This window comes from Myodes glareolus, chromosome 19 (genome assembly GCF_982192425.1).
Source record: "Myodes glareolus chromosome 19, mMyoGla1.1, whole genome shotgun sequence".
NCBI lineage: Eukaryota > Metazoa > Chordata > Mammalia > Rodentia > Cricetidae > Myodes > Myodes glareolus.
In genome coordinates this window covers 61,520,954-61,533,151 of record NC_142044.1, presented here as the reverse complement: position 1 = coordinate 61,533,151, position 12,198 = coordinate 61,520,954, and the positions used below count along the sequence as shown (strand labels likewise).

General features: G+C 41.4%; 1 protein-coding gene and 2 non-coding genes across 8 annotated transcripts in view; all 3 read left to right on the top strand.

The window, feature by feature from the left end:
* The window catches only part of Kansl2 (KAT8 regulatory NSL complex subunit 2), an 18,247-nt gene extending 6,414 nt beyond the window's left edge, over positions 1-11,833 (top strand). For 2 of the 6 annotated variants that reach the window (XM_087899229.1, XM_087899228.1), the window contains exons 5-10: positions 344-507; positions 728-894; positions 1,266-1,362; positions 3,214-3,467; positions 8,569-8,676; positions 9,829-11,833. In XM_087899229.1, the coding sequence (XP_087755355.1) occupies positions 344-507; positions 728-894; positions 1,266-1,362; positions 3,214-3,467; positions 8,569-8,676; positions 9,829-9,960 (922 nt within the window). In that variant the 3' untranslated portion in view covers positions 9,961-11,833. Of the gene's footprint in view, positions 1-343; positions 512-727; positions 895-1,265; positions 1,363-3,213; positions 3,468-7,308; positions 7,423-8,568; positions 8,677-9,828 lie in introns of those variants that run through there. The other 4 variants (XM_087899231.1, XM_085678726.2, XM_087899230.1 and 1 more) reach the window with 4 other exon arrangements.
* On the top strand, positions 1,436-1,572 carry LOC125407516 (small nucleolar RNA SNORA2/SNORA34 family). Its single transcript, XR_007234240.1, has one exon. It is a non-coding gene; the product is annotated as a small nucleolar RNA SNORA2/SNORA34 family (small nucleolar RNA).
* LOC125407517 (small nucleolar RNA SNORA2/SNORA34 family) lies at positions 9,505-9,641 on the top strand. The gene has a single exon (XR_007234241.1). It is a non-coding gene; the product is annotated as a small nucleolar RNA SNORA2/SNORA34 family (small nucleolar RNA).
* Positions 11,834-12,198: the final 365 nt, after the last annotated feature.

The following is a 12,198-nucleotide window of genomic DNA, read 5'->3' as shown; positions in this document are numbered from 1 at the left end:
TGGATTGTTGGGACTTTTGTTGGTTTGTTTGTTCTTAGTGCTGAAGATGGAACTAAGGGCTTCCCTTATACATGCATAAATAAATTCCTATTTACTAAGATGTGTCAGTTAGCATTGCCTTTATCAAAAACAAATACAAATTGAGTATATTTTTAGACTTTTGCTGTTTTGTTTTGAGATAGGAATTCATATCTAGGTTGACCTTGAATTTGTAGTCAAGGTAGACTTTGAACTGATTCTTGTGTCTCCACCTAAGTGCTGGGATTATAGGCGGGCATCGCCATGCTTGTCATTATTATTGCTGCTTCTTTAATGTTTTGTTGAATTTATTGTTTTATTCCAGACATGCTGGTGTCTACACAGCTGAAGAAGTGGCTCTTATTATGAGAGAAAAGCTAATTCGTTTGCAGTCTTTGTACATTGATCAGTTTAAACGGCTACAACACCTACTCAAAGAGAAGAAGCGCCGTTACTTACACAACCGAAAAGTGGAACATGAAGCTTTAGGCAAGTTTGATGTAGTTGAATCTGCCTGTCGATAGTGAGTCCTTGTTTGCTTAAATTTGGAAATGGATCCTTGGTTACAAGTTACACCTTGACTTGTTTTAGTGATGAGTGTGTAGTAAGTATCCCAGTACTTGAGAAGCAGGGTAGGGAGTTTGCTGTGAGTTCAAGACCAGATAGATTGACATCCTGTTTGAAAATTTTGATTTCTGTGGTTCTCTAGGTAGTAGTCTCCTGACTGGCCCAGAGGGACTTTTAGCCAAAGAAAGAGAGAATTTAAAGCGACTAAAATGTCTTAGGCGATATCGTCAACGCTATGGAGTAGAAGCCTTACTACATAGGCAGCTGAAGGAACGCAGAATGCTGGCCACAGATGGGGCTGCTCAACAGGTAATTGGCTTATATATCTCGGGGTGTGCACATTCTCTTTATTGATAGAATCATCATGAGAATACTATGTCCAAGTCAGGCTGTGGTGACGGGCACCTTTAATCCCAGCGCTCAGGAGGTAGGGGGAGGCAAAGTTTGAGGCCAGCCTGGTCTGCAGAGTGAGTTCCAGGACAGCCAGAGCTACAGAGAAACCTGTCTTGAAAAACCAAAAACAAAACAAAACAAAAACCACCACAACAAAATATTGGTGAACAGGTTTGTTAAACGTTTAATTTTTTTCCTTATGAATTGACTTTGCTTTTATAACTGAATAATGTTATAGTTTTATGCTTCTTCTGTAGGTTTATTTGTGTTTCTTCTCTCAATTTTAGGCTCATACCACTCGTTCCAGTCAGAGGTGCTTAGCCTTTGTGGATGATGTTCGTTGCTCGAATCAGTCTCTTCCCATGACCAGACACTGCCTTACCCGTATCTTTTAAACTGCCTGTTTAGGTTCTGATCTAGTAAAGATGCGCTGGTTTACTTGAAGATTTTGTTTACTTTGGCCCTGAATCAAGGCCATCAGTTTGCTGAAGCTGTTGGTTTCAAGCAGGTGCCTAAATAAATGTCTTTCTATGGTCTGTTGGCCATTTCAGAAATTTTAAAATGTTATGGTCAATTCATTAGAAAGAAACATCTGACTGGATATGATACCCAGCTCTATAATTGTAGCGCTTGGCTAGCTACAAAGGCCAGCTAGGCCAGAGGATTTGAAATTTGCAGCCACCCTGGGTCACAGCAAAATCCTGACTGGGGTAGGTGAAGTGGGGGAGAGGGGAGCTGAAGAAAGGACTGAGTCCTTGGTGACAGATGTGGGTAGCTGCTAGTCTTAATGACATTCCAAGATTTTTCTGTACTCCTACATTATTGATTTAGCTTTTGTTCTTTTAAGTTATATATGTGTTAAATCTGTTACCCAGAAAAAAGATTGCTGTGGGTTTTCTGCCCAGAGCATTGTTCTGTATTGTGAACTTCTGTGCAGTAATGTCCCTTTGTGTGGTTAGTGCCCTAATGTAGGTTTTTAAAGATTGTATTTATTTACTTATTTATTTATTATGTATACACTGTCTGTCTGCATATATGCCTGCAGGCCAGAAGAGGGCACCAGATCTCATTACACATGGTTGTGAGCCACTATGTGGTTGCTGGGAACTCAGGACTTTTGGAAGAGCAGCCAGTCTCTTAACCTCTGACCATCTCTCCAGCTCCTCTTGTGTGTTTTTAAATTACTCAAATTAGAAACTTAAAAAAATGGATTATTTCCCCCCATTCTTTCTAATTTGTAGATATAAACTGTTATACAATGTGCTTTTTGGTGTAGAACTACATTTGCTGGTGGGCTGTGAAACTTGTGACCTGTCTGGAGAGAGAGAGAAAATGGAGAATAGAACCTTCTCTTAGTCTTGTTTCAAGTCTTCTTGAAGGCCAGGAAACTGCAAAGTGCCCGTGATGTGTGGGGTGCTGGTTTAAGGGCCTTTAAAGGAGGCGATTAGAACCTGTAGAACACACGAGGGAGTAAAGTGGGGAGAGAATGGTGGATGAGGAGGATGGGGGACGGGAATCAACTGAAACGGACTGTGAAAATATTTAAGGAAACCTGTTGCTTTGTAAGCTAATTAAAACAAACAACAAAACAGAACCTTTTAGCTGGTTACCATGGTGCATGCCTATAATCCCAGCACTCAGGAGGCAGAGGCTAGCAGAGTTTGAGGCCACACTGGTCTAGTGAGTGCCAGGGCTTTTTAACAGATCCTGTGTCAATAAATATACAACTTTTCAAAAAATTTACCTTAAAAGTTTTTTTTCTTTTATGAATCAGTCATAGTGGCTCATGCCTGTAACCCCAGCACTTCCGAGGTAATAGTGGGAAGATGAGGAGGTACACAGTGAATTCTTTGGGTTCAAGTGAATGTATCATGCTATTAGGAACAACGTTCTGTTTTTCTTTGTTACAATATGGGTTTTCTCTGTCAGTGTATGTCCCTTGGCGTGTTGTTGCCTCTTAGCACTGCCATAGGGGCTTGGTGTCTCTCATATAACTGCCCAGAATCCTGGAAAAGAGACTGAAGATGAGTTATAAATTATTGGTAGGGCTAAAATTATGTGCTGCAAAATGACACTAATTTGAAGAACTAAAAATTACTCGTTGCATTTGGGTTTCTATAAAAGCATAGTCGTTCTCTGAGTAGTGGGATGTATATGTGTGTGTTTGGCCTAGTGCATGCTCCTGTACTGTGCGCCTCCGATTGGTTGGGTCTATTTTCTTAACTGTTTCTGCAGATATTTGCCAGGATACAAATCAGGTTCTCTTCAAATGCTGCCAGGGATCTGAAGAGGTGCCCTGCAACAAACCAGTTCCTGTAAGCCTCTCTGAGGATCCCTGCTGTCCACTGCATTTCCAGTTGCCTCCTCAGATGTATAAGCCCGAGCAGGTACTGTCTGTGCCAGACGATCTGGAAGCCGGCCCCATGGATCTGTACTTGAGTGCTGCCGAGCTTCAGCCTACTGAGAGTTTACCACTGGAGTTCAGTGATGTAAGTTAGAGAAGCTCTAATGTGATTGGTCCTTGAAAGAAGGCCCTGTTTATTAGTGGTGAGAATAGTTAGTGGTTTTCAGCCAAGAGGCTGGATAAAGCTTTTCACATGATACAGATGTTGTTGAATATGTTTGTTACTTTATTAGATACTTTCTATCCTACCTTTTCTCCTCCCCAGACTTTTCTTGTGAGACAGGGCTTCGCTGTGTATCCTGAGTTGAACCCGAACTCATGATTTTTTATGTCTGTCTCATATGTGTTGGCATTAGAGGCATAGGCCTCCCAGGCCTGGCCTTCTTTATTACTTTGGGATGTGATTGGAAGAAGGGTTCAGAGATGATTTATTATTATTATTATTATTATTATTTTAAAGGTATTTATATGCAGACAGCTATTGTCACTATCTGAGGATGTTTTTACCACCTCAAAAAGAAATACAATGCTCTTTAATACTCAGTTTTTGTTTTGTTTTGCTTTTCAAGACAGGGATTCTCTGTGTAGCTTTGACTGTCGCTTTGTAGACCGGGCTGGCCTCAAACTCAGAGAGATTCTACTGTCTTCTTCTTCCTTAGTGGTGCCATACCTCACTTTTCTTCCTGAGCCCTTACTCCTGGAAGTGCCTGCCAACAGTATTTTTTCAATTGAGGTATTGTCTTACACTGACCTTGAACTACCTTCAAGTGGTACCTTCAAGGTGAGGACATCACATCTGACTCCTGGGTATTATTTTTTGTTGATACATTTGCCAACTCTGGACATTCCCTATAAGTCAGTGAGTTCAGTGAGTTTTTTGCTTTTTTTTTTTTTAACCCCTATTTAGAGGGGAACCTCACATCACTTCTTTTTTTTTTTTTTTTTTTTTTTAACATGGGTTTCTCTGTGCAGCTTTGGAGCCTATCTGTCTGGAACTCAGTCTGTAACCCAGGCTGCCCTCAAACTCACAGAGATCCACCTGCCTCTGCCTCCTGAGTGCTGGGATTAAAGGTGTGTGCCACCACCACAAGGCACCCCTCTTGGTTTTCTGAGACAGAATTTCTCTATGTAGCTCTTCCTGGCTGTCCTGGAACTCATTTCAAACTGACCTTGAACTCAGATCCTCCTGCCTTCCAAGTACTGGGATTAAATACGTGTGCCACCAGTGACCTGCATGTCTGTATTTTTGTATTTAGCTTTTTATCCCCCCCTTTCCTTTTTTTTATTTTTTGTTTTTTGGGTTTTTTTGTTTTGTTTATTTGCTTGTTTTTGAGATAAGGTCTCACCTTATAGTTTTGAAGCAGAGGCACACAGATTTCTGAGGTTGAGGCCAGCCTGTGTCATATAGTGAGACCTCAAACAAACCAAGGGGCTCGAGAGCTGCTCAGTGGCAGTGATCACGTGCACTAAGGCAGAGACAGATGAAACTCTGTGAGCTCTGGCTGTCTTGGCTGTCCTGGAACTCGCTTTGTAGGCTAGCCTGGCTTCAAACTCATTGAGACCCGCATGCCTCTGCCTCCCAAGTGCTGGGATTAAAGAGGTGTGCCATCACTGCCGAGCCAAGGTTTATTTTCAATTGACGTTTTATTCCAAAATTTAATCAATGTATGGACTTCACTTCTTTAAATTCTAATTTAATTTTTGATGCTGTTCTGAACGGGATCTGAATATTTCTATCATTTTTGCTTGCTACTTTAAGCCCAGCTTTGTACCATGACCAAGAAGACTGGCGTTTGATTTTTTTTTTCTTTTTAAAAAATACTTATTTTATGTGTGTGTTTTGCCTGCATGTATGTATGTGCATCCTATGAATGCCTGGCATCAGAAACCTGAAGAGGTTATATTCTCCTGGGACTGAAGTTAAATCAGGTTGTGAGCCACCATGTGGATGCTGGTAATCGAACCTGGGTCCTCTGCAAGAGTAATAAAAATGATCCTAACCTCTGAGCCTGCATGGTTTCTTATATTCACAGAGCTGAGGGATTTAGAATGAAATCTCTCGGGAGATATTTGATGGGGCAATTGATGTGTGAAGTAAAACTCTACCAAGAGAGAAGACCTTGAGTTTTTAAAACCTATGAGTCACCTCTTCCAGGGGCTGAAGTTCCTGGGAAGGCTTTTGTTTTGTAGAAAACTACATTGCCCTCTATGGTTTCGAGAGAGATGATGTCGATCCCGTTCTGCTCTCAGAGCTGGGTAGTTTAAGGTGCAGTCTGTGAACCTCTTAGCTATATATAAATCGGGAAATTTAAACACCTCCTTATGATTCTCAAGAAACGAAACCCTTTGGAGTGCTTGTCCATATTATAAATAAATCTTAACATTTTTTTTTCTTTTCCTATTGTGATCTAGAGACTCAAAATATGTCTAATCCTCTCTGTTTCTAGTGAGTTAAAGTAGTTAGCGATGAGGAAACTTTTCAAGTACAGACCTCCTTTCCTGAGGGAGGGCCTGGGAGACTCCAGTTATGGAGTAGAGCCCAGAGCAGGCTTCCTGCTTGGACTTGTCTGCTTTTCCTGTCCGTTCTCACAGAGGTTTTCTGGTTGCCCGGTACACAAGAATCTCTTGACCAGTCTATGACATTTGCAGGACATTGTTCTCACAAAAAGACTTTGTGTATGTTGTGTACCAGTGGGTGGAAAGAGCTGTGAACAGTGGTCCCGAGCTTTTAAAAAAGATTGCAGGAAACAGTGTCCACAGTCTCAGTGGTGTGAGAACATTGCTTTCTGTGGATGGCATAGGTATTTCCAGTACATCTGTAATGGATACTAGTAACCGTGACTGTTTCTCTGTGTTTCTCCTTACACTGAGCAGTGTGTTTAAATTGCTGCTGTCTTTTAAGATATTTTAAAAGAATACATTATATATCCCAGGCTGGTCTTGAATTCTCTCAGAGATCTACCTGCCCCTACCTACCTCCAGAGTTCAGGTATTAAAGGTATGCACACCACACCCAAGCGTGGCCCTTAAACTTTCAATCTATCTATCTATGTATCTATCTATGTATCTATCTATCTATCTATCTATCTATCTATCTATCTATCTATTTTAGGATTTATCTTTGTTTTATTTATATGGGTGTTTTGCCTGCATGTATGTGCACCATATTCATGCCTGGTGCCCTAAGAGGTCAAAAGATGTGTCAGATCTGGATCTTGAGTTACAGTTCTGTGTGGAGTTCCATGTGGTACTAGGTATTGAACCTGGGTTTTCTGGAAGCACAGCATATGCTCTTACTGCTGAGTTATTTCTCCGGCCCCCAGTTGAATTATGTTTGACTTTTTGTTTATTTATTTTAGTGAAAGTAGACCAGGCACAGAGATTCTCTTGCCTTTGCTTCCTGATTGCTGGTATTAAAGTTTTGTGTCTGGCATTAGCTTTTAGACTTTTAAGGGGAGTAGATAATTTGACAATTTTCTTCACCTTAATTATGAAGAGGTTATGATTTTTATTCCTGGTGGTTAGTACACTAATAATAAAAACTGATTTTTTTATTAGTACCTAACAGTTGTGTAGATGGTGGATTTCCTTGTGATATCTTTAAACATGCATGTAACATGCTTTGCTCATAGTCACTTCCCTTTTTCTTTTCCCTCCCCCTGCCTGTTCTTTAATGTGGGACCTGCAAGTTCTTAGATGTAACTTAAAAGCATTAATTGCCATTGTCAAGTGTCATGGAACTTGGTTGCCATAGTACTTGAACCATTATAGTGACCTGGACCCCTAAATCAATGTTGGTTTCAGATAGGAGCCAAGAACGATGTCTTTGGTCTGCTGATTCTCATTATCTCTGGGAATGGCTGATTCATGTGGGAAAAGTATAGTCTAGAATATAATGTCTTTTTTTTTTTTTTTTTTTTAAACAGAATACTTGAACTATGTTAAGTTTAAAACTCAGAGGCTTAGCTGGGCCAGGCACAGGCCCGTAATCCCAGCTACTGTGAGGTGAAGCAGAAGCGTCATAAGTTCAAGTCTTGCCTGAGCTGCAGGGTGAGTTCAAGGCTAGCCTGGTCATCTTAGTAAGACCCATCTCAAAGTAGAAATGAAGAAGAGAGGACTGGGAGTACATGTAGTTCAGGATGAATCATTTGTCTGCTGTGAGAGAGACCCCGACTTCAGTTCTACCTGAAGCTTATGCTAGGAGTAGGGAATTAGCCAAATGCTATGTCTTTGCGATTCAGAGAAGTTTGAGTTTCTGTGGTTCTTTCTTTCTCTTTTCCTATCTTCCTTTTCTCTTAGTTGCTTGCTTTGTGAATGTTTTCCAGCAGATTTCATGTTATTTTATCTAGTCGCTGATTGTTCTTTCCATATACTTCAGTGAGGAGCTTAGATGATGACTGACTGTAACTAGCCTCAGAGGGAATGTGGTTTTTATTACATTTATTTTCAATGGTATGCACACGTGTGAGTACACACACGTCTACATGCTGTGGTATGCATGCTGAATCCGTTCTTTCTTTCCACTGTGTAGCGCTAGGGACTAAGTACAAGTCGATTAGGCTTGATGGCAAGTGACTTTACTCATTGAGCCATCTTCTTAGTCCTTTTATTTTTCTTAAAAGTATTCTCTAACATCTCTGTGTTTGTACAGTACATCAGAACGTTGTAGGAGTCTGTTTTCTCTTCATGTGGATTCTGGGGTTCAAACACAGTTTATCACACTTAGCAAGTGCCTCTGCTCATTGAGCCATCTGCTTGTCTGGGGGGGGTTGTTTTGTTTTGTTGGTGTTTATTATAATAAAACATATAATAAATCACTTTCTAGTTTACAGTTCAGTGGTATTGATACTCATGTATTGTTATGTCATTACTAGTATCTTTTCCTTGGATTCTTCTATTGGTTCACACAGATTGTATCCCTTTTAAGCCTGCTCTTCCTCTACTCATGTTAGTCACTATTTTACTTTCTGTGATTTCTCCTAGGAAACTGCTTGTTGATTTATGTTTTATTATCAGCTAAGAGAAAGTTTTCAATATTGTTGGCTCGTGTATGGTTGGTTTAGCATTCTAATAAGCAAGGGGAAAGGGAGCCTGAGAATTACTTTGAACTTTGCTGAAAATTATGTCAATTTTAGCTCAGTGATTTTTGTAAGTATTGCTGATAGGCTTTCCTCTTTCTTTTCCAGGACTTGGATGTGGTGGGCGATGGTATGCCGTGCCCTCCTTCACCCTTACTTTTTGATCCTTCACTGACTCTCGAAGATCATTCCGTCAAAGAAATTGCTGGAGGCCCAGTGGGTATCTTGACAACTGAATCTTAGCTAGATTCCCTCATATAATGACCAGACCAGGCAGGTTTTCCTGTTGGTTGGCACGAGTTCAGGAAGTAGGGTATATTTCCAAACAGTGTAAAAGTGCCCAAGATGGTGGTTTTCTCAGTGGGTACCATAAAATGAAAATACCCCTTTCAAGCTAGAACTAGAGTTCACTGATAGATAATTGTTCTTGGGTTTCTATTGTGATAAGCAGCATGATTAAAAGCCACTTGGGGAGAAAAGGATTTATTTCACCTTATGCTTCAGGTAACAGTTCTTCTGGGGGAAATCAGAGCAGGAACTTGGAAGCAGGAATTGATGTAGAGGCCGTGGAGAACACTGTTTGCTGGCTTGCTCAGCCAATTTTCTTACACCATCTAGGACTTCAGGAGTGGCACTGCTCACAATGAGTTCGGCCCTTCCACATCAATCAAGAAAATGAACTACAATAGTGTTCATAGCAGTGTGGTGGGCCCATTTTCTTAGTTGAGGTTTCCTTCTAAAATGATCTATACTGTTAAATTGACATCGAACCAGCCAGCATAGACCTTACGCTTACAGTTAAGGTATGAAGTCCTGGGTTTAATGCACAGCACTGACAAAAGCAAAACATGAAACAACTTTTTCTTTCTTTGAATGCCCATTTTACACTAATTTTCCAGATGAGCTGTAGAACTTCTGATGGTTGCCAATCCTCAAGAGTAGGGTATACATTTATCTGAGTGGAGGATGGTGGGTAAATTGTCCCTTCTAAGGCAGAGTTCATCATTCTAATTGTTCTTAAGAATAGGCTGAGGGAGGTTGCTAATGGCTCTAACTGAAGACTAGCAGTTATACTGTAGCTGTTGGTTTCAAGCAGAGGCCTAAAGAACTGTCTTCCTGTGAGTTATCAGCTCTTCTGGAACCTCAGTAGAGAATGACTTTCTCCTTAGGAAGAAACAACCCTCTGTTCTCTCCTTTGACAGCTTCAGTACAGACTTCTGATTCTCAGGGACATCAAAGTGTTGGGGAGAGCAACCACGTTGTTACTTCTCCTTTTCTTGTAGCTCCTGTAAATGGGCATTGATAAATCAGGGTTATGTTTCAGAACCATTGGATGAGTCTCTAACCAAAGAACTTCTATTTTAATAGGGCCAGATGCAGGTGTCTGGAGATGGGTCCAGATCCCAGGGACCTCGAAATTTAGAGAAAGCCTGTGCAGCATTCCCTCAGCGTGGATTGGCTACTGCAAATGGAAAACCAGAGCCCACTTCTATCAGTTGATAGTTCATTCTGAGAATTGCTTGACTTTGGTGGATCTGAACTTCTCATTCTTGAAACAGTTTATCTCTGGTCATCTCTCACTAAACAGGGGCAACCCAGACTACATGGTGTTTCTTCGGGCTTATACAGTGCTAAAATCAAACATAAACCAAATTTGTGAGGAACGGATCTATCTTTAGTATTTAAAAGTTACAGGATTTTTTGCAAGGAAAAGAGTGTGGTAGTCCCTGCCTTGGGATGGAATGAATATTGGAGACTATGCCTGGGAAAGAGACATTTTGGCAATATGATTTCCTAAGCCATGGATGAAATCCATCTAGGCAGGGGCTGCGATCAGGAATGGCGCTCCTGAGGTGCTGGCCGTTCGTGTCTGTCTGTCTGTATCTAAAGGCCTGTGATCAACCCTTTCCTCATAGCTGGGCAGTAGAAACCCCCTTTCCTAGTGACTGAAAAGCAGCTCACCTCACAGATCTGGGCTCTTCTTAATTATCCTTGCTTTTAACTTATGTAAATGTCTGGTGGATTCCCCCATGTAAATTATAGTAAAATTATTGTATATAGTTTCTATTAAATGGTAAAATGTTATGGAAATGTAAAGTAGTGTGAATTGAATTTGTGGGGTTTTTTTGTTTTGTTTTGTTTAGTGTTTCAGAGTGTCTATATTATTTTCTGGGACTGCAATGCTGTCTGATGGGAAAGGTACATAATATTTCTATCCCCAGACAGGCATTACTGGAGAAACAGCATGAGAGAAGTGGCACTTGGTACCTAGCTAATTGGGACAGATAGAATTGTGTTCAGTAGTGGGGTCAAGACTGTGTAGTGCTTTTAGGGTCTTGGTTGAAACCCCACAGAGGAGATGAAAGAATGGTCAACAAAGGGGGCGATAATGGTGGTTTTAGGGGAACGTTTGACAAAAGCTTCTGAAGCCTGAATAACAGTTCATAGAAAACATAAGTAATTAAACTGTACATTTCTCCCTGCATGAAGGTATACTGAGGTGAAGGTCATTTGGCCAGCCCAGCTTGCTTTCAAGTATTTCAGTTACTTTCTTGTTGCTTCTGACTAAGGTTTATGGTTCCAGAAGGGATAAGAGGCCATGGCATGACGGGATCAGGAAGCTGAGAGCTCATAGCCTTGACTACAAGATGAAACAGCAAACTGGAAGCGGTACAAGGCTTTTAATCTCAAAGCCCAACTTTCTGCAGCAAGTCTGCAGCACCTAAGACTCCAAAAGTTGCCATCAAGTGTCCAAATGCCAGAGACTGGTGGACATTTTTCATTCAAACAGCCACATCAGGTTTGGCCAATGGAAAGTCCATAGTACTGGACCAGAGACTGTCAGAAGGGAGCTGGTCCAAACAGCAGTGATGAAAGGCCTGTGTGCATCTACTGAACCTGAGCCAGGCCAAGTTGTAACCCACCCCACCAAGACCATCAGTGCTGGGGAGACAGGCCCCACAATAGCGCTGCAGGATGACGAGGTTGGATAGCTCGTGGGAAGTGAGATTGAGGAGGGCTAGGTGGGATAGCGGCGCCTATTCATGCTGCTGTAGCCAACATTGCTGAGTCCTTTTGTGCTGTATTGGACTTCACTAACGTTCCTTTATTAGTATCCTCTTAGCTGCCCAAGGAATCAGGAAGTCAATGAAACTTATGTATAGATCTCAGCAAGTTCCTGAAGCCTACAAGGTTCTTAAGTCTTCCCAAAGATATATAAGCAGTAATTACTTTGTGGGGAGAGGAGACTAAGCAAACTCTGTAAACCAGCTCCAGTGATGCCTCATCTGAGTTGTCACAGTGTTGGGGTGAGCTTTTTCAGTGATGTACCATGCTCCTGTAAGCAAACCAATAAACTCAACAGTTTACTGAACTACTTGGGTGGAATAATTTCTCTGGTGTGTCATTGGTGTCCTACCCGAGATTCATGTCTCATCCAGTCCTTTCATTTTCCCCACTCCCAGGAATGCAGCATGACTGCATTGACTAATACCGACCACAAGAGGGAGCTAGAGAGACTGCGCTCAGCTATTAGTGCTCTGTTCCAGCCAACTTCTAAGGTTGGGAAGCCAGGAAACGTAGCAGAAATGAGATAGAAGTGAAAGTAAGGGGAAGATGGAAAGAAGGCAGAGTGGGAGGCTAAAGGAACAGAAGCTAAGCTAAATGATGTACTGTAAAGGAGTGGGCATCACTCCTAACAGCCCAGTAGAGACCTGAAAACCTACTCAGGGAAGGTAA